Raw genomic sequence first — 21,746 nt, 5'->3', positions numbered from 1 at the left:
AAGTGCATTAGGAACGCCGACAGATGAAAGGATTCAATGGAATCAATTCAATGGAAAGGATTCCGGAAGAGAATACAATGCTGAATAAAGTCGTAGTTTTTGTTATTTTTGGACCAAAATGTATTTTCGATGCTTCAAAAACTTTTGACTAACCCACTGATGTCACATGGACTACTTTGATGATGTTTTTATTACCTTTCTGGACATGGACAGTATACCGTACATACACTTTCAATGGAGGGACAGAAAGCTCTCGGACTAAATCTAAAATATCTTAAACTGTGTTCCGAAGATGAACGGAGGTCTTACGGGTTTGGAACGACATGAGGGTGAGTCATTAATGACATAATTTTCATTTTTGGGTGAACTAACCCTTTAAGTTGATGTTGTGATCAACATTATTATGTCAACAGAATTCTACAAAATAATGTTTGCAACTTAAAAGTTTTAATTAAAACAATAAATTAGAATTTTTAACTTGCAACCATTTATTTAAGTTGTGTAACAGGTCCCCTGAATTATTTATTAGAGTAAAACTACATTACTTTTTAAAATGACCAAACAGCGACTATACTGAACATGATAGGAAATCCACTACTCAAAAGTGCTAAATTCCAACGTAAAAATTGATTGTACATTAGAAGTATAAGAATAATCATTTTTAATAAAAAGAACTGAGTAAAATAACTATTCATTCAACTTCAGCAATATTATTTATTGGCATTGCTCATTGGAAATAAAAATTCAGTAAGCAACAAGTCAAAATACTGAGAATGTTTCATATTATACATTAGCGATCTCTAGTAACATTTCACCTGGATTGCAAGTGTGATGTCAGCATAGGCACAGAAACCTCCGCCTTTGTCACTAGAGCAGTGGTGGAAGCCTCCTCCTGCAAGAGAAGCAGAAAAGGGCCTTTAAACTTAGTGAATGTTGTATAAAAATTGGCGCCTGTTTTCCAGTACCAACAGAAGATTTCCATTTGGATATTCCCTCAGAATGTGGATGATTGAGAAACTACCTTTTAATTAGGATCATATTTATACATTCAGGCAACAGATCCGATTTGTCCTTCCATGACCCGCCACATTTAGCCTCATTAAACGACTATGCACTCCGGAAGCTCCTCTACGGGAGCGGGCCGGTTGCTGATTAGCATTTATTGCTTATTCACACGACCCCGCTTGCTGATTCACACCTTTCAATTACTGTGCAACACCCTTCGAGGAACAGCGCACGCATTTAAATTAACAGTCGTCCATTGTCTAATAATGTTTAGCAATGCAAAGGCAAAGAGCAGCTCTGTTTCTCAACAGCATGAGGGAAATGGCTGAGCTAGCAGGAGCTACACTTTCCCACCCACTTTCTTCAGAAATGAGGATGAGAACAGAATAGTGAATACATCGATACATAGCCATAATTGGGGGATTTTTGAATGAAGTTACCAAAAAGGACAGCCCTGTTACATCTTAATATTAAAGAGATGTTCCCTTTCAATTAATTTCTTTAAACCAACTCAAACACATATTACAAGTCCAGGACCAATGGTACACAACATGGCTATTTAAATTATTATTATTATTATTACTATTATTATTATTTTATGTAATTGTTACATTTTTAATTTGGAATTTTTATTTTATTATTTTTTTAATTTAGTATTTTTCCATGTTTAATTTAGTATTTCTCATCTATATGCAATTTTAATAAATATAAAATATATGTAAAATAGGACATTGTAACTTAGAAGGATTAGTTCACTTCTGAATGAAAATGTTCTGATAATTTACCGAATGACATCCAGGATGTTCGTGTCTTTCTCTCTTAAAGGTGCTAAACAGGATGTTTTGTTTTATACATTTTTGCAATATTACTTGAAACTATCTTCACTAACTGATAAAAGACTATTTATTAGGTGCACTGAAAGGAATAATATTAATATACATCATCTGTGCACGAGGTAGGGCCTTAAAAACATCAGCCAATCATTTACGCGATCATCGCGTAAACGATTGGCCCTCTGGCTTGTCAATCACTGCCATTACGTTCCTTGTGAGAGACGTGCGCGGCTGCGCGCTCCAGTAACTTTCCACACTCTACAGGCGCCGCATGCAATGTTTTTGTCAGGAGACAGGAATAACAACTGCAGATTACGAGTTACCTGCAGTGAGTCCGACATAATGAATCCACTAACACGACAGAGCGAATGCCGGTGGTAAACACTCGTGTTCCAATACTCGTGCACGAGTTTTGGAAGGCGTTCCCTTAAAATGAGCTGTGAAGGAGGGGGGTTGTTCTTACGCATGCGCTCATTTCAAAAACTCAGTAACAGTCTTTGGTTTCTCAGTCGTCGAAAAGATCCTCTTTATCACCTTTAAGTCCAAAAAGACTTTGAGAAAAACATTCCAGGATTTTTCTCCATATATTGGACTTCAGTGGGGTTCACCGGGTGGAAGGTCCACATTGCAGTTTCAGTGCAGCTTCAAAGGGCTCTACATGATCCCAGAGGAGGAATAAGGGTCTAGCGAAACGATCGGTCATTTTCTAAAAAAAAAAAAAAAAAAAACATTTATATACTTTTTAACCACAAATGCTCATCTTGCACTAGCTCTGCAATCTGCCATGCATGACATATTCACGTTACAAAGGTCACGCGTAGTACTGATCCAGTTTCTACAAAGGGAACGTGCAAAGTTTAACCCAACCCAAGGGCGTCCTTTACAAAAAAAGGTAAAACATCGGATATCGGATGATTTTGAAGTTGGAGGAGAAAATGAGATGGAGTTTTTCAGCCTACCGTGGTACTTCCGCCTACGTCACGTGTGACCTTTCTAATATAACGCGTGGCTGATCGCAGAGCAGTGCAAGACGAGCATTTGTGGTTAAAAAGTATATAATGTTTTATTTATTTTTTTAGAAAATGACCAATCGTTTCGCTAGATAAGACCCTTATTCCTCATCTGGGATCACGTAGAGAGCTTTGAAGCTGCTTTGAAACTGCAATTTGGACTTTCAATCCAGTGAACCCCACTGAAGTCCACTACATGGAGAAAAATCCTGGAATGTTTTCCTCAAAAACCTTCATTTCTTTTCAACTGAAGAAAGAAAAACATGAGCATCTTGGATGACATGGAACTTGTTGTGACTAGGCAATATTAATCATTACTTTAAATAATCAACAGTATGTCTGAGATGGAATCAAATATGCAGGGAGCACACAGAAAATCCATCAGCTATAGTAAGATGCACTAATTCTCACTGCAGTTATTTTTCGAGTGATGATTGGGAACATTAGTAAGAGAACTCACCCACATTTATTGCCCATCCTCGATCCATTGCCAGCTTTCCAGCCTAGGTATAAAAAAAAAAAAAAAGAGAGAGAGAGAGAGAGAGAACACTTTACTTTCATGGTCTCATTTTCAAGCTAGAATTTTCCCCCTTTCCAGTCATCAATAAATTAACAGAAAAACAGAAATCTGTTCATGTGCCAGATAAATCAAAAGCAGAGTAACTTGGCGCTAAAGCTGAGGGAGGATACAACATTATCTGAACTTCTTTCATCTCTGATTACAAATCCTTTCAACTTCACACAGAAGTTCTGTGCATATATAGTCTACTAATGGCTTAAGAGGGGTTTAGTGTAGCTTTTTACAAAGCCTGCATATTTCGAATATTTAAACACTCATTTTAGACATTTATTTCGGTTGTTAATGGTTTCCTCATATATTCTTTCCCTTATTCACTTATGTGTCTTCTTTCTTAGTTTTACTTTATTTCTGTTATTATCTCACATTAACATAGGGAAAATCCAATATATCGTACATATTTAATGGCAGTGGAATAACAGGAAATGGCTTTAAAATGGCATTTCCATCTCAGCGAGTGTTATCCATTTGTCTATCACAGATAAGACCATCTTCCAAGAGTGGTGCATTCCAATGAGGTTTGCAATAAAAAGAAAACTTGATGCTGCCTTGTTGAAATAATAATCAGCTTTTCACTCGTCTTTCAAAATGAGACCAGATCGCGTTTTCTTTTATCATTTCTTCTTGTCACAAGTAATCTAATTGCCTCCATGAGCCTTTGGAAGATCTGAGTACTTGGTAGAGGACTTAGTATCTGCAGTGGCTTCAAGAGTGGTATTGCCTCTATTAGTTTATTTTGAGGGGCATTTTCCACAAATGGTTTTTAATTTCTTTTACAAGATATTTATATATACACACAAACTACCAGTCAAAAGTTTGGGGTCGGTAAAGTGTTTTTAATATTTAGAAAGAAGTCTCTTCTGCTCACCAAGGATGCATTTATTTGATAAAAATATAGTAAAGACAGAACTACTGTGAAATATTATTACAATTATTGCTGCTTGATATTTTTGTGGAAACCATGATACTATTTCTGGAAGTATTCATTTCTTACAAAAAATAAATACATTCTTACTGAATAAAAATACTTTATATATTTTAACAGAACATATAAAATGCAATGACAAACAATACACAAACTTAAAGCACTGTATAATTAAAGCCATTTCAATTTGACTTTTGACAGCAATTCTTAAACTTTTCCTGGTGCGACCTTTTTAAAGACAAGCATTTATGAAAACAAGCAATATTATTTCAACTATGCAATATTATTTCTGATTGGTGTTGTCCATCTATTACGGACACACTCTGAGATAATGACTAATGATAATTTTAGACCAGTTTAACTGCATCTAGAATTGATATACAACCAATACACTCGTGAGACTCTCCTCTGAGTGCATTTAAAGCTACTTTCAGTCACTCGTGAAGTAGAGAGCCAAACTAAGAGAGCTCCACACATGCACGAACGAACACACACACACACACACACACACACACACACACACTGCTCTTGAGCTCAATCCCCTGGCTGCAGCCAGTGCATGGCTTTGCATAAGGAGAAGGTTATCAGTGAGCCTGGAGCCCTGAGCTGTTCCTGGGAGGCACAGCTAAGCTCAACTCAGCTCTATCTTTCCTTTTTAACTTTCTCTTGCTCTCCCTCTCTTTGGGGTTTCTACTGATAGGAGATCCATCAGTAAAACTGCATCAAAAGTTTGAGTCTGCAATCATTTCAATCAATTCAAGGACCAGAGTGCATATAAATTTACTCATGATTAATTTTATTCAAATCAACCAGTGCTCTCAATGAAACAGAAAACGCAACATGGAAAAAGTCTATACAAGCCTCAATAAAAGATGGATTTTTGTGCCAGTAGACCAGCTACTATATGTACATAAACATACTGTATACACACAAAACTGGATAAAAGTTTGGAATAATTACAGGGTTTTTATTTTTTTTTTTTTCACCAAGACCACATTAAGTTGATCAAAACACAGTAAAAACAGTAATGTTGTGAAATATTATTGCAATTTAAATTAATAAATGACATTAATGACATTAATTTTAATAAATGACATTATATAAAAAAGTCATTTATTCAGGTGAACAGCATGTGTGTGTGTATATACACTACCATTCAACAGTACCGTGTCACATGATCCTTCAGAAATCATTCTATGCTGATTTGAAACATTTATTGTGTAATTTTTTTTTTTTCAGGATTCTTTGATGAATAGAAAGTTCAAAAGAACAGTATTTATTTGAAATATACTCTTTTGTAACATTATAAAATGTCTTTACTGTCACTTTTGATCGATTTAATGCATCTTTGCTGAATGAAAGTATTAATTTCTTTAATTTCTTAAAAAATAAATAAATAAATAAAAATACTTACTGACCCAAAATTTGTGTATAATGTTGAAAAAGCTTTGTATTTCAGATAAATACTGTTCTTTTGAGCGTTCTATTCATCAAGGAATCCTGAAAAAAAAACATTGATAATAATAAGAAATGTTTCTTGAGCAGCAAAACACCATATTAGAATGATTTCTGAATATATATATAAATATATATGTGTGTGTGTGTGTTGTGTGTGTGTGTACAGTGTATATGTGTGTATGTATGTGTAAACTGTTGTTCAGACTTTTGCTACAAACTGACAAATCTACATGTGTTTCATTTCACTCCCTAAGCAGTGTATCAGTATATAGTGAACACAAATTTGTGAACTAGCAATGCCTTCTAATTCATAAAATTAGAAGTCATTCATTCACATTGGCCCTAGGCCATCCTTATTTTTGAGGCACACCAAATGTATCCTCTTCAGATTCGATGCTATTTTTAGTCAAACTACCTAAATGACATCACGACCGCTCTGTGTGAAAAGCATCAATTTATATAAACATCCACCGCCATGTTCTGCATCTCAAAAATCATTTTCTACATCTCAACTGCACTATTTGTAACTGAAGCAGTGCTATTAAAGCTAAACAAAGTGTGCACATCTGATCTCATTCATAATCATCACATTAAGACTGATAACAAACAAATCCACAACAATAGAGCAGAGATTAATGATTTGAGTCTGCCCATTATGATAATTCCTCCCAAACGCCCACAATTACACAGTGGATGTTGTCTAACCTTGAACTTCCTTGCGCACTACCTAAGACGGGGACGGCCCGCACACACTCCCATGTTCCCCGAACCAGAACTACAGCTCCATCCAGCCTGTCGACTGCTGACTGAAATGGCAGTCAATTAGCAGGCCGTGAGAAGGGCTCAATGGGAGGTATAATTATGTTCTCGGGCTGAGAGGGACGTGTGGAGCACACTCATCGCGAGTTCGTCTGCCGCGCAGTGCGGTCTGTCAGAGCGCAGATGCACTGTGGAGAACACCTGGCATACTGCAAAGTAATTTACTGCAGTCTTTTACATTGCTGGAATAACAGGGAGGATAGAAAGTCGCACTAGGGAAGGACGTCCTCAAGATGGTACTGCTGGTAGAAGATTGACAATGACGTGACTTAAAGGAATATCCTGGGTTCAGCTCAATCAACAGCATTTATATCAATTGTTCATTTCCACTTGTCCATCCTATATAATAGAAGTGATTGGGGCCAATCTGTAAAAGATAAAATACTGTTTTAAGTTTTAATGGTAACACTTTATAATAAGGTTTCATTAGTTAACATGAACTAAGAATGAACAGTACTTCTACAGTATTTATTAATCTTAGTTAAAGGATTAGTTCACTTTCAAATGAAAATTACCCTAAGATTTACTCACCCTCAAGCCATCCTAGGTGTATATGACTTTCTTCTTTCTGATGAACACAATCGGAGATATATTAATAAATATCCTGACGCATTCGAGCTTTATAATGGCAGTGAGTGAGATCAACGAGTATGAGCTGAAGAAAGTGCTTCCATCCACATCTATCCATCATAAACGTACTTCATGCGGCTCCGAGAGGTTAATAAAGTCCTTCTGAAGCGAAGCGATGCATTTGTGAAAAAAAACAACCCATATTTAAGTTATGAAGTACAATATCTAGCTTCCGCCAGACCACCTTCTGTATTCAACTTACTAAGAAAGTGTAAAACTCTCACAGTTCAAAAAGATTGCGCTTCGTCCTACGTCTTCCCTATTCAACTTACGGAAAAAGTGTAACTGACGCGATGCCAGTTTACACTTTCTTCGTAAGTCGAATACGGAAGGCGGTCTGGAGGAAGCTAGATATTTTACTTCATAACTTGTTAAATATGGATTTTTTTTTTACATAAACACATCGCTTCACTTCAGAAGGAGTTTATTAATTCTGTCATTAATGACTCACCCTCATGTCGTTCCACACCCGTAAGACCTTCATTCATCTTCGGAACACAAATTAAGATATTTTTGATAAAATCTGATGGCTCAGTGAGGCCTGCATCGCCAGCAATAACACTCCCTTATTCAATGCCCAGAAAGCTACTGAAGATGTATTTAAAACAGTTCATGTGACTACAATGGTTCAATCTTAATGTTACGAAGCGACAAGAATATTTTTGTGTGCCAAAAATAACAAAATAGCAACTTTAATCAACAATATCTAGTGATGGGCGATTTCAAAACACTGCTTCATGAAGCTTCGAAGCTTTACGAATCATTTGTTTTGAATCAGTGGTTCAGAGCGCAAAAATCCCATGATTTCAGTAAACGACGCTTCGTTACGTCATTAGTGTTTTGAAACTTCAATAGTTCACGTGACTCTGGCAGTTTGATACGCGCTCCAAACCACTGATTCAAAACAAAAGATTCGTAATTAATGACAATTTTTGGGTGAACTAACCCTTTAAATTCTCAAAAAATGGCCTCCCAGTTTATTTAAATTCTTCTCTGTAACCTCAATTTTCACTTTTTTAAAGAAATAATCATGAGTCAATACATTTTGGGGGTAATTAACATTATGCAGCAAATGTTTCAATTGTTTTGTAGATAATGTCATTGAATATATTTTTGCTGTGTTCTCGTTTCCTTTACACAGTCTCTATTTCTCCAACAATTTTTGATTCTATTCAAATCAACAGTAAATCATTTTGGGAAGCAACTGTTTCATTTGATTTGGAGTTTCAAAAAGACTGGCCCGGCCATTACCCAAGCATTGTGTCACTGTGATACACTTTTTTGTTTTGCCTTGTCTTGGTAGAGATACCAAATGGTCTTGGAAGTGAGAGAAATTCTCAGTTGTGTTCTCATTGTGTACTTATTGCTTAAATTTGAGCAAATAAAATATTTAAATACAACTACTTAAACATCAGAAAGCCTTTCCTACAGAGAAAACTGTCATGGGCTCAAGTGCACAAACATCCAAGCTGGTTATTAAGATCCAAAAACAGAAACTTCCTCTGAGAAATAAAACACTGAAAACTCATTAGGAATTAAAGTAGTACTCTCAGCCTTTATTTTCTTCTGCTTAACTCCCAAGCAGAAAAGCAGCAAGTAATGTGTCTGTTTCTATGATAGCTTCAAAAGAGGCTGTTAATGCGGTTGTTTTACCTGTGAGAAATTTCTCAGAGCGTTTCTATCACAGATGTTCAGAGCCTTTCCTACCGGCTGTTCCTCCCCAGGTTATTTCAACTTGTGCCAATGAAAGGCCCAAACTAGGCCCTCACAAACAACTTTCAGTCACCAAATGTTCCTATTTCCTAGTAAAACTTTGAACAATACTCCATGGAGCTGGAGCTTGAGCAAGATAATGACTCACTGTATTACATTCTCCGAGCAGTATAACACCTGCCGTTGTACAAACCCTACAGAAAACAATCCAAAAGCAATATGTACAGCATTTCTTTTAGAATTTCTTTGTGCTTCTCGCTTGCAACAAAAACACAGCATTAGGAATAAGACCCTGTTACATCTCACATGAGATACTACTGGATAAACTGAAGGATTTTCTTTTGCCTTTTTATTTGATTTGTAGCGACGTGTAATCTATCATACCCCTATTTGTATTGCATTGTTGCTGGACAATAAAAGGAAATCACTTGGGCAGCTATAAAACTTTAAAACCCTGAAAGATTTTTTTTTAATTCCTTTTGATGTCCTAAAGGGGAATTTTATCCTTTTGCCGATCATTATAGTCCCACTGATCTGTGTTCTATTTAAAGCAGAAAAAGCACCTTCTTCCCAAATTCACTAAAAATGTCTAAAAAAATCCATCTAATTTCGATAAAAAACATCTAATGAACATTTGCAAGCTACAGCATTGTTCAGGACTTTTTCATTCCCCAACTGTATTGACTATGTCCAAAGCACCTGCCTATGACCGCAGGGTGTACAAGAGGTTTCTGTTAAACTGTGTGTTCCAAAACATATAATTTTTGTTTTATATTACTGTGTGTTGGGAAGCTATAAGAAAAATGCTACCAGAATCCTTCAGGATTTATTTTTAGGAGGGAATGGAATACTGTATACCAGCACTTCTCAAAGTCCGGACTCCGGTCCGGATCCGGACCCGGAGGGGATTCAATCCGGACCCGCCTCCATTTCGTATTTCAACAGCAGTAATTGTGTGTAAGGGATTAAAAGTCTGGATTTCCTACTTTGATAAACGCATGTCAAAATCATTTGTTTAGTGTTTTATGTCTTTTTGGAGATGGTCCGAAATTAAAGCGAAGGCGAGATATTTAAAGTTTTCCTCCGTGATTCAGTTGCCATGACATCCAGTGAGCATATACTTTTGATGTAATTGGGCGCGAGTTGCGCGACGCGACGCGACACTTCACGCGCAGTAAGCGTTTGAATGGGTGTGGAGCAGTGGTTCTCAACCTGCGGCCCGTCACAAATGTAAATGCGGCCCGCGATATGCCGACCACAATAAAAAAAAAAAAAAAATTAGCATACAATTTATTTTTGTTTTAAAATTTAAATTAAAGTGAATTAAAAAAAAAATATAAATGAGCTATAATGCTTTATTTGTCATATAAAATAATTTTGGTGAGCATTTATTATTTTCAGACATCAGCCAATGTAGGCTAATGACGCAATCACTCAGTTAACGAAACAAACACAAGTGCGCGCTTAGGAAGAGTTCAAATAGGCCTAGTAGCCATTAATTTTGTAAATTTAAGCCTCAAAATGGTCAAATTTGTTATTAAAGGAGAAAAACTAAATGTGGAAGATAAAATGAAGGAACACATGCAAACAAGAAGAGTCGCAGCATCAGCAGCAAAGGTAAGAAGAATGGAAGAATCAGTTTGCTGTTAGGCCTAATGAGCGAGATGGGCAGCCTTCCTGTTTGCTCTGTAGTAAAGTAGCCTACTTGATAAGCAAAACCTACAATTTCAAAAGACTGAACTGTGAATTCAATGTCTTTGATTGATGTATTTTAAATCAGTAAAAATAACCGCATCAGCGCACCCGCGGCTGGATGAGCCCAACTCTGCGCGCGCTCGCGGATCCGATGCTGCGCGAGGGATTGCGACATGACAGAATGCTTGATATCGTCAGAGATTGTAATTAGCCTACAGTGCACTCAGTGTTGTTTGTAAAAAGAGCTGAGTAATATTTGCTTATTTAGGCGTTTATGTGATTGTTTGGTGACTATTGCGATGATGTTGAAGAGAGTCATGAAGTCATACAGAATTAAATAGCAACTTAAAGTGATTGTATATACAGTTTGTGTGTTCATTGAGCATTACTGATTATTATTGTAAAGCTAATGTCCGTAAGTTAGTTTTTATTTGTTATTTATTGTGTGCAACATCTAAGTATAATAATAGTATTATCTGCTAATACCATAACATTAAATCTGATTGGTTTGCATTGGTGACGTCATATGTAAATTATATGCGGACCGTGAGACTTGCACTTGGACCATTGTGCGGCCCACTGGGAAAAAAGTTTGAGAACCACTGCTGTATACTTTCCTTGAGGATTTTTTTTTTTTCCTCTTGTTTTTTTGACCAAAAGAATTACAGTATTTTTTATGGATCTCCCAAGAAAAGTGTGACTGTTTGAGCAAATGAGTTGATTACCCAAATCACCTGAGGTCAAGAGTGTTTGACAAGAGACATAACAGTGCAGAACTATGATATGAAACTGTTTAATAAATCTGAATCCACAAGCCGTGCCACTGTGCAAAGCTAATAAGTTTAGTATGAACATAAATTCCCTATTATATGTTTTAATCTCCACACTTACATTTCTGAGTGAAATGTATATTTGAAGCTTACCATAATGGTTCCTCCCGTTTGCGTTCGCAAAGGTTTCAGAACTTTGCGCTGCACCAGGAAGTTGGGCAGAAACAGGAGAGGTGGGATTTCTGTGATGGTGGCAACTACCAGAGACCACTGAGAGAAGAAGAAATCACATGCACATTAAGTAAACAATCCTGATACCAGAGTCTAAATTATAATTACAATGACTTCTAAATTATAATGAAAATATTGTGACAATTTTTCTTGGATACTGTGACAAAAAAAAAAAAAAAAACAATCCCGTAAATATCAGAAATCAAAACAGAAATTAATTTAATTGTGGATTGGACAGTAAATCAGGTTTCAAATCTAGCTTCTGGGAGTGGAATATATATGATACCGGTGATAAGTTAGTGGAAATGCAAACTGGTGGCAAAATGTTAAAGCAGGATATATAGGCTGTACTAATGCATATTACAAAGTGAAAAAGTGTGAAGCAAGTACAAAAGATTCGGTCACAGTAGAACTCAGATACCTCTCTGGAGCCCTCCAAGATAGCGTTCTGCATGCATTAAGGGAAAGAGAGAATACATACACAGAGCCGATTTAAAGGGTGACCAAGTAGTTGTACGATAAGCCTTCATAAGTACATTAGTTTACTAATTACAATTAATCGTGATCTTCATTAGAATGATCTCAATTCTATGCCAGCGTTCCTGTATTGTTTTTCAGTGGCAACACACCTGCACTGAATCCACAGCCCTAAGGCAAAAGAAGTTCAATTTCATCCAAGCGTACAGTCTCCGTTGAAATTGGTATGATAAAAAAGGTCATGCACCGCAAAACAACAACTTTTTTTCTTTTCAGTTGTCCTTTTGGCCTCACACAGTGACATACAGTTCAATTGGTGTACTTTGTTTTCACAAACAAATGACTCTTCATTCTTTTTAGTGAATCAAAAACAGCACAACCAGTAGTAGTCTGATTCACGACCACATGACTCCTTTAATTTGATTTTTTATTTTTTTAGTGAATTCAAACATACAACGCAATTAGATGGATTCATAACCAAATGACTCTTTTGAACCAGTTACTGCAACATTCACCCTGTAATACAATTCGTGAACAAATGAGTCTTATAAACCGCCTCTTTAAAGGTGCCCTAGAATCAAAAATTGAATTTACCTTGGCATAGTTGAATAACAAGAGTTCAATACATGGAAATGACATACATTGAGTTTCAAACTCCATTGCTTCCTCCTTCTTATGTAAATCTCATTTGTTTAAAACACGAATCTCAACATAACACCAACTGTTACGCAACAGTCAGGATCATTAATATGTACGCCCCCAATATTTGCATATGCCAGCCCATGTTCAAGGCATTAGACAAGGGCAGCCAGTATTAACGTCTGGATGTGCACAGCTGAATCATCAGACTAGGTAAGCAAGCAAGAACAATAGCGAAAAATGGCAGATGGAGCGATAATAACTGACATGATCCATGATTACATGATATTTTTAGTGATATTTGTGAATTGTCTTTCTAAATGTTTCGTTAGCATGTTGCTAATGTACTGTTAAATGTGGTTAAAGTTACCATCGGTTATTACTGTATTCACGGAGACAAGAGAGTCGTCGCTATTTTCATTATTAAACACTTGCAGTCTGTATAATGCATAAATACAACTTCATTCTTTATAAATCTCTCCAACAGTGTGTAATGTTAGCTTTAGCCACGGAGCACTATCAAACTCATTCAGAATCAAATGTAAACATCCAAATAAATACTATACTCACATGATCCGACGCATGCATGCAGCATGCATGACGAACATCTTGTAAAGATCCATTTGAGGGTTATATTAGCTGTGTGAACTTTGTAAATGCACTGTATTATAGTCGAGAGCTCGGGGCGGGGAGCGCGAGGATTTAAAGGGGACGCAGCCTGAATCGGTGCATAGTTAATGATGCCCCAAAATAGGCAGTTAAAAAAATTTATTAAAAAAAAATCTATGGGGTATTTTGAGCTGACACTTCACAGACACATTCAGGGGACACCTTAGACTTATATTACATCTTGTAAAAACTGGTTCTAGGGCACCTTTAAAGAATCATTAAAAGGTACTTACAAACTTTCTATACTTTTTCATTGGGAGTCTACAACTGAAATGTTTGAGTTATAATAATATAAAATATATATATTTATTACATATACACATTGTACATAACAGTTTTACACACAAAATTTAAAGTTTACTTCAGCCGGTAGTTTTTGGCTGAGTTGATTATTGTAGAGCTCATGGGTTTGGAACATCACCAGGATGAGTAAATAATTACATCATTTTCATCGATGTGTGAACTGCTCCTTTAAATCATCCTCACTGCACAGATTGCATGATAGGGCAGCTGACTCATGGGTGCATAAGAGACTCTTGGCAGACTGCAATCTTTGCAAAAGACTGTGAACTGATTGATTTGGATTGAAATAAAGGCCTGCTTTGAGTAATCCAGTGCAATTTGCTATTGTACACTTCCTCTGTGCATCACTGGCTCATTGCTGGTGAGATGAAATAGGAAGTCTAGATGTCTTTTTGATAAAGTAGGGAATGTCCACACAGTCACAATGGGGCTATAATAGATTCAAATTGATTCTTCTTTTGGCACTGATCTCATAGAAGGTCTACAATAAGTACATTTGCAGTTACTGCCAGCCAGTTTGAGGTAAAGGACAAACCGATTAGAAAATCAGAATGCTGCTTTTATAATTGACTATTTGTATTGCTTATAGTAACCTTTTGCCATCAGTATATGAAATTATGGGTGCCAGGAAAAGATGAAAATACAAGTCAGGCCATGGACACAGCAGACACTGCACCTCTACCTTGAGTCTGTTCAGGTAACGTGTAGTATGAACCACAAGAAGATCTGCCTCGCTGGCCTCCCGGGCTGGAACGATGATCTCATCGGTGATGAACTGCTCTTCTGGAAACAAATCAATGTATCATATGAAAGCAAAATGAATGTGAACATGAATATCTGACACTTGAAAAAAAAAAAAAACAGCTGTGGAAGCTCAGCAAATTTCTAGGAAGTGTAGACATTCTGTGTCGTTAAGTGAACTAATGAGGAAAAAGAGCTTGCGCTGCTGACTAGTTTATCTGAAGAGCTGCCAGAGTTACACTTTGCCCCTGACCTTGCAGCAGCAGCAGCTGAGAAGCCAACATCCTCTTACTCCTGTTCCCGAGGGGAGTTCAGCTTCCCTCATTATCTCTGCCTCACTGATTGCTCCTCTCTCTATCCTTCTCTACATCCCTCCACCTACAGTGTACTCCCCTCCATCCTTCATTTCTGCACTGACTTGCAGCTCTTTGATTCCCCATTTCATTTGTATTGTATTTCATAGATCACCTTACACACTGGTCAGAGTGCCTCTATGGCAAACTGCACCTGCAGTGGTGCTGCGCACCTTTCAAGAACCGAATGACCTTGCCCCATTTGCCAGCATCAAAGGGATGCAGCTTTTCCAGACCCATGAAGGTGATGTTGTACTCTGGGGAATAGACAATAGGCAGGCATGACGCAGGGACCTCTGCGTAAAGTTCAGTTCGGTGGGAACTGTGGAAAGACGAATATGTAATGTAAATAATCATGCTCATGTGAGCATCAGGGATTATTTTTACAGCAATGACCATCTGAATGTACATTATCCTTTATATTGCATCACATATGTGTAGTAGAAAATTAAAGCACATAGTCAGCTGGGAACATTTTTTGTAAACAATACCTACCCTTTCTTTCCTCCTGAATCTTCTTTTTTGGACATTGTGGCCACAGCATGTCAAATTTCAGCTTGAAACAAAAAAACAACAACATAAGTACAAAATAATCACTTTGTTTGTGTAAGATTCTTTTTCTGTAAGGATTCTGTAAGCATTAAATGTTTTTTATAGTTGCCATTTATATTATATATAAATGTATGATAATGGCAAGATCAATGTTGCTATTAATATTGCGGTTAATAATATGCATACATCGTATTTGATTTACTTTTTGTTGCATCAAGCTTTAACAAGTCCTCAATAGCAAAACTACAGATCCCAGGATGCTTTGCACGTACAGCGCAAGCGCGCTAGGAATTTGAAAGACGCAACTGAGCAGGAAATATTTTCGCTTTAGAATATCCTTCCAGAAGTCTACAGATAAACAAAATGGACCTAACGCGACATGTAAAATACTCGTTGCAAGATACAGCCGGACCCAACTTTACAAAGGCATTTTCTTTTTTGACGTGCTTGGAAAAAAAAATCGCTGTAAATGTGAAATCTGCACGACTCACCTGCCAGCCATTTTATATTTCTCTTATTTCTACGGTGAAATTATTCGTCGTCTAGGCGTTTATTATGAACAAAACACATTCAACCATCCTCTTAATGGATATTATTGTTGTTTCTCTTAAACATTTGCAGACAAGAGGATTGTGCGCATGTTTAATATAGTCTGCTTGTAGTTCCTCCCTTCCTGAAGGGCTGCTGCGCTCCTTACGCACGCGTTCCTCACTACGTCATTATGACAACAACGTAGCTGAACTCTAAACTTTCTAAAATTAGTTTTATACTAGTTTAAATTAAATGAATACGTTAGAAAGAAATTCATAATTTAATATTACTCTATAAATAATAATAATAATAATAATTCAAATGGTATAATGTGAAAGATCATTTGCTTTTTTTAATCCCCTCAGAACCCAGATTTTACTTTACAAAATCTTATAAATAAATAAATGTATCATGTATCAAATATTAATTATATTACTACAACATTAAACATAAAAACAATAATTGTAATATATTATAAATTATAAAACATAACTAAATTTTTCTCATCCCTACAAGTCTAATGCATGGTTATATGCTTAGTTGCACTTTATTTGATTTTTTTTCTTCTTCTCAGAATAGACCCTTCAGTTGAGAATCTCTGATGTGAGCCAGTTCAACTGAGGACACCAAAACATGATGTTATTTAGAAATGACCTGCCAGAAAAACGAATAGTCTAATTTTTAGTCTATGCATGCATTGAGGCACGTAAGAATAATTCCAATAATTTATGGAAGATGAAACTTGTACTTCACCTCATTTATTTCAGAGGGTAAACATATCCCCTAGCCGCTGTCCCAAGAGTTAGGCTGTGGTTACTATAAATATCTTGTGTGATAATGACGTCATCACCCCGATGTCAGAGATGAAGCTGTATCTCTTACTCACTGGCTGTTTCCTTTCAGCCCAGAGTAACCCGTAAGTAAAAACCGTCATCCAGGCATTACGTAAGAGAGTACAATAGATAAAAGAGAATAGACGGCAGCGTGTGTGTCCCTGCCCGCATTGCTAGCAGTTTTATCAGTCTCCTAATTCCTTCACAGGCTGTGGTAATCTAAAGGCACCCACTGCTAGCATGTAATGTAATGGGTCTTTGCACTCCCTGCAAAGTACAGTCTCACTGTGGCTGCTCTTTGAAGCTGAGGCAGCCTATGGCATGGCCTGAGTAGCTTCTTTCTATAATGGAATATTTTTGCATAAATTGAGACTTCAGACTTGTCTGTTTTTTTATTTGAAGAAACGGAGAATATAGAAATATCTCCCCCTCTGCAATGAAAACCGACCCGGTCCTTAGGTGAATTTAATTAATACACCCCTGACCCCTTCATAATGCAGCCTGAAAACTGATTCATCTGCATTTCTCTCCAAAGCTGCACATTTCTCCCCCCATCAAACGGTTCTGTTGGTTATGTGAGACATCCTGTTTAGTCTCTCAAAGAATTCGTTCTCTCTCTAATTCACCTTAAAAAGAGTTTGATGAGTCATTCAAATATGCACATATTTGCCATTACTTCTTTGTGCACAGAAGCCAGAATTAAAGTCCTTGAGACTGAGTGACTTGCTTTTATAAATTAATGTTAAATGGTGTATTTAGACTAAACCTTTTAGGAGTTTTCTTGCATATCCACTAGTAGAATAGAGATTTCTTGAAAAAAGAAAGCACATTCTTCTGCAATCAACATAATTGACAAAAGGAACAAAGTTGTTTGCCTTCTTAAAGGAATATTTTATGTGAAAAAAAAAGAAAGTTCTGTCATTTTTTTACTCACCTACATGTTTCAAACCCTGTTTTTTTCCCCTTTGGAATACAAAGGGATCATTTTGATGAAACTTTGACAGCTCTATTCCATACATTTCCACATGACTCCAGAAAGACACATAAAGAACCATTAAAATATGCTGTTTGAAATCGCCCTCTACACTTATTCACTATTACCTACATTACCCAATAATATAGTCCACTAGAATGAGTAAATGAAAACAACTGAGCGAATTCGGACACTGAGTGTGCCAGATATTATGAAATTATGATATTATGCTGTACTCACATTGGATCAGCGCAGTTTGGAAAATGGATGGACGGATGATTCATCTGTGGGTGGCATCTTCTGGCGAGATGCAAGAATTCATTTGGTGCGTGACTCTAACAGTGTTATTGCGGTGCATTGTGGGATTGAATGAGTGCACTCGATAACGTCCACTATGGTTTTAGGTACGCCTACAAATGGATGGATGGATGGATGATTCATTTGCAGGCGCCATCTTGTGGCGAGACACGAGAATTCAATCGATGCATGACTCTCACATATTCTCTAGCCATTGAGCGTACATCAGTTGTATACTCGTTTTTGTGGTGCATTGTGGGATTGAATGAGTGTACTCAATAACGTTCACTATGGTTTTGGACACCCCTACAAATGGCTGTGCCCTCAAATAGTGCCCTAATTAAGGGTATAGGGGGTGATTTCAGATACAGCCATAGTCTATATTTTGAGTAGTCTATAACCTGTATGATATTATGCTGTACCCACATTGGACCAGCACAGTTTGAAAAATGGATGGATGATTCATCTGCAGGCACCATCTTCTGCCAAGATGCGAGAATTCATTTGACTCTCACAGTGCATTATGGGTATTCTCTAGCCATTGAGCATACATCAGTTGTACACTCGTTATTGCAGTGCATTGTGGGATTGAATGAGTGCACTCGATAACGTCCACTATGGTTTTAGGTACGCCTACAAATGGATGGATGGATGGATGGATGATTCATTTGCAGGCGCCATCTTGTGGTGAGACGCGAGAATTCAATCGATGCATGACTCTCACAGTGCATTAGATATTCTCTAGCCATTGAGCGTACATCAGTTGTATACTCATTATTGTGGTGCATTGTGGGATTGAATGAGTGCACTCAACGTTCACTATGGTTTCGGACACCCCTACAAATGGCTGTGTCCTCAAATAGTGCCCTATTTGGGCGATTTCGGACACAGCCATAGTCTACATTTTGAGTTGTCTGAAGCCATTCTATAACTTTGAGTGAAGAACATTAGGACTGAAAATTAGGTTGATGTTTACAGACAATTTTGTCCTCCACTGGAACTTTGCGTTTGTTCACAACACACTAGAACGAATGGCTTTTTCCGCATCCGTGATGTCAAACCTTGTGCATATTCGTCAAATTGATTTCATTTCCTGTTCTTCTGAAAGACAAACCACTTTTATGATAATACATTCAAGAAAGAATCAGCATTGAGAAACTTTTTGTATTCATTAATTTCTTCTTGTATCCATTTATTTTAACATTCCAGCAGATGGAAGTTTGACAATCAATCAGCTTAAGCAATCAATCAGCTTTTCTTATAATTGATTATTTTTTGATTTCTAACTAGAGCGTTTGTCAGAGAAGGATGATTGTAAAACATCTGTTGCACTCTGTTGTCATTTTTCAGATGGCTTGCTGGAGGCAAGCATACACTTCACCTGGCCTCCGATACCCGGTTGATCAGTTTCCATGACGACAGTCAAAGAGAGATGACAGCAACTGTCCATGTTATCATCTGCGGCTTGGTTCTTACAGTGGATGTTCCAGGCTTTGTGCCCCTTTGTTGACTGCAAAGATGTGGACAATCAGTTCCATGGAGCCGCTGCTGTGCTCATGTTCTTTTATGAGGTATTGCTGCTGAATACCATTCCTTGAGTACTCTAACAATGAAATATTGCAAAAAGTTGACCAAAAAAAAGTAATACGTTTGCGGATGTGGATGCCACTCATTTCAAAGTCTTTTTAAAAAAGTAGGAAATAACTCTCATTCAGATGGCTTGTGCAATTCATCTACAAGGCGACATCAACATCAAAGGTTGCCATCGGTGCATTACATGGAATATGAATCCTTTGTTCTCCAGGTTATTGTTTCCAGGTCTGGAAGCTCTTTGTGACGGAGGGAGTTGTATGATAAATGGCTCTGTTTAAAATGTAGGGTTTGAATCTGCCATGGCTAGGAGGAAGATAAAGGAATGTCTTCCCCTAGCGTGTATGATGGCACTGGTCTGAGAATCATCCTGTAGTCTCAGACTCCAGATAAGATCATTGTACTCCACAATCTGACGGCTCAAAGAGTCAAAGATCAGCCCACTATATCTGATTGTCATTCTAGAAGGGCTTGTCAGGATAAAACTATAACATTTCAGCACAGCCTGCTGTAGTTCCTGAGAATGGTGCGAGTTAGTTTGACCTTGAATAGTTTTATCGCAGCAAAACTTAAAAAATAAACCAGTAACTTTAGGTTTTAACACATTATGGTTGGTTAACCCAAACTTTTCTTTGTTTTATGGCACTATGAGGCTTTGTTTGCTAAGGACATCCAGGGAATAATTAACTATTTTTTTGCTACCGTTTTGTAGAATATACAAATGAATGCTACAAAAATAAACAGGTCCCATAGAGGCTTGGGGAAGTAATTATCTTCTAATGATGTCATATATGAAGGTGCTAATTATTTCAGACCATGTTATGCCACAACAGCTTTATTTCCTCTACATTATTTTCTGCACTGGATTTGCGCTAAATATATTATTTTGAAAAGATTATGGAAGACTCATTTGGGGATCCGTTTCATGCATGAATTGGGGATAGTATGTCAAAATATGCTAGTTTTAAATATGTTACCGTATACATAATTAAAAACTGAAATTTGCATTTTCATCACATTCTGGAGCAAGGAAGCTATCCTCAATGGGCTTGACCTCATCTTTAAGTAAAAGTACTGTCTCTCTGCCGAGCGAAGGAACACTTTGATTTATGTTGAGCAATACTAAAGGGGATCATGAGATTTTAGATAGAAAGCTCAGCCATCTGCAGTCAAATCCTCCCCAAGGTCAACAGTGACAACATGATCCTTAAGTAAACATAGTAAAGAGCAGGTGGGATTTGCCGTGCTTTTTTTGCTATTTTGAAAGAGTGTTATATGTCCATCACAGACATTGAGGGGTGACATGTTCCCACAAATATTCAGATTAGTATTATTTTTTTCACAGACAGATTCTAAACTTTTGGCTATGTGGTAGAACATGCCCATAGGTATTGTGACAAATATGGGAACTGACTTCATACATTGACTAAAAATTAGCTTATGGACCAGTTATATAGCAATATATACCTTTATACAACAGTTCTTTCTGGTTCTCGAATCTGATTGGCTGAGAGGTCTTTCCAGCCATGCGATATTCTACCAATATCGCCACAGAACCCGTTTCAACCGTTTGAATCACTCCACTTTATGAGTGAGTGAGTCAGTCAGTCGCGAAGACTTTTATATTGAAATGGACTGAAACAAGGACACAAGGATGTTGTTTTTACTTTAAACATCTTACGAGACGCAACTGACAAATGCATTGACTAGCACTGTCATGGGAATGTCTTAAATGTTAAAAGGACAAAGACAAAAGATATTGCTTTCCTCAGCGGACATTCAAACTGATTTTGTGATTATGAGTATAAGAATGACCTGAAGAATATCAGCTAGATGCAGGTAATACACTCAGGCGATCTCTCTCTCTCATAATACTCTACATATTACAATGAGTTTCAATGAAGCGACTCAACGTTCCTTCGTTACTAAGTCTAAAGTGACGTTTTAGAATTAGTAATTAAGGCTTGGCCTCAACTGGTAAACTGTCAACTTAAGATTTGAATCCATGGTGGAAGGAAGTAGTTCCTCAAAGAGGGTTTTTAAAGACACTCCATTGTTGTTCTTATTCATTTACACACTTGTGCCATCAAACTGTTGTATAAATGCAATATCACACTCGTAG

General features: G+C 37.1%; 1 protein-coding gene across 3 annotated transcripts in view; it reads right to left on the bottom strand.

Moving 5' to 3' along the window:
- The window catches only part of hdac11 (histone deacetylase 11), a 46,799-nt gene extending 30,706 nt beyond the window's left edge, over positions 1-16,093 (bottom strand). For 2 of the 3 annotated variants that reach the window (XM_048173720.1, XM_048173721.1), the window contains exons 1-8: positions 15,892-16,093; positions 15,344-15,404; positions 15,022-15,170; positions 14,437-14,537; positions 12,088-12,114; positions 11,589-11,705; positions 3,309-3,351; positions 816-892 (exon numbers count right to left, since the gene is read on the bottom strand). In XM_048173720.1, the coding sequence (XP_048029677.1) occupies positions 816-892; positions 3,309-3,351; positions 11,589-11,705; positions 12,088-12,114; positions 14,437-14,537; positions 15,022-15,170; positions 15,344-15,378 (549 nt within the window). In that variant the 5' untranslated portion in view covers positions 15,379-15,404; positions 15,892-16,093. The remainder of the gene's footprint in view (positions 1-815; positions 893-3,308; positions 3,352-11,588; positions 11,706-12,087; positions 12,115-14,436; positions 14,538-15,021; positions 15,171-15,343; positions 15,405-15,891) is intronic. The other variant, XM_048173722.1, reaches the window with a different exon arrangement.
- Between the last annotated feature and the right edge of the window lie 5,653 nt (positions 16,094-21,746).

This window comes from Megalobrama amblycephala, linkage group LG21 (genome assembly GCF_018812025.1).
Source record: "Megalobrama amblycephala isolate DHTTF-2021 linkage group LG21, ASM1881202v1, whole genome shotgun sequence".
Classification (NCBI taxonomy): Eukaryota; Metazoa; Chordata; class Actinopteri; order Cypriniformes; family Xenocyprididae; genus Megalobrama; species Megalobrama amblycephala.
This window is presented reverse-complemented; position numbering and strand designations above follow the sequence as displayed.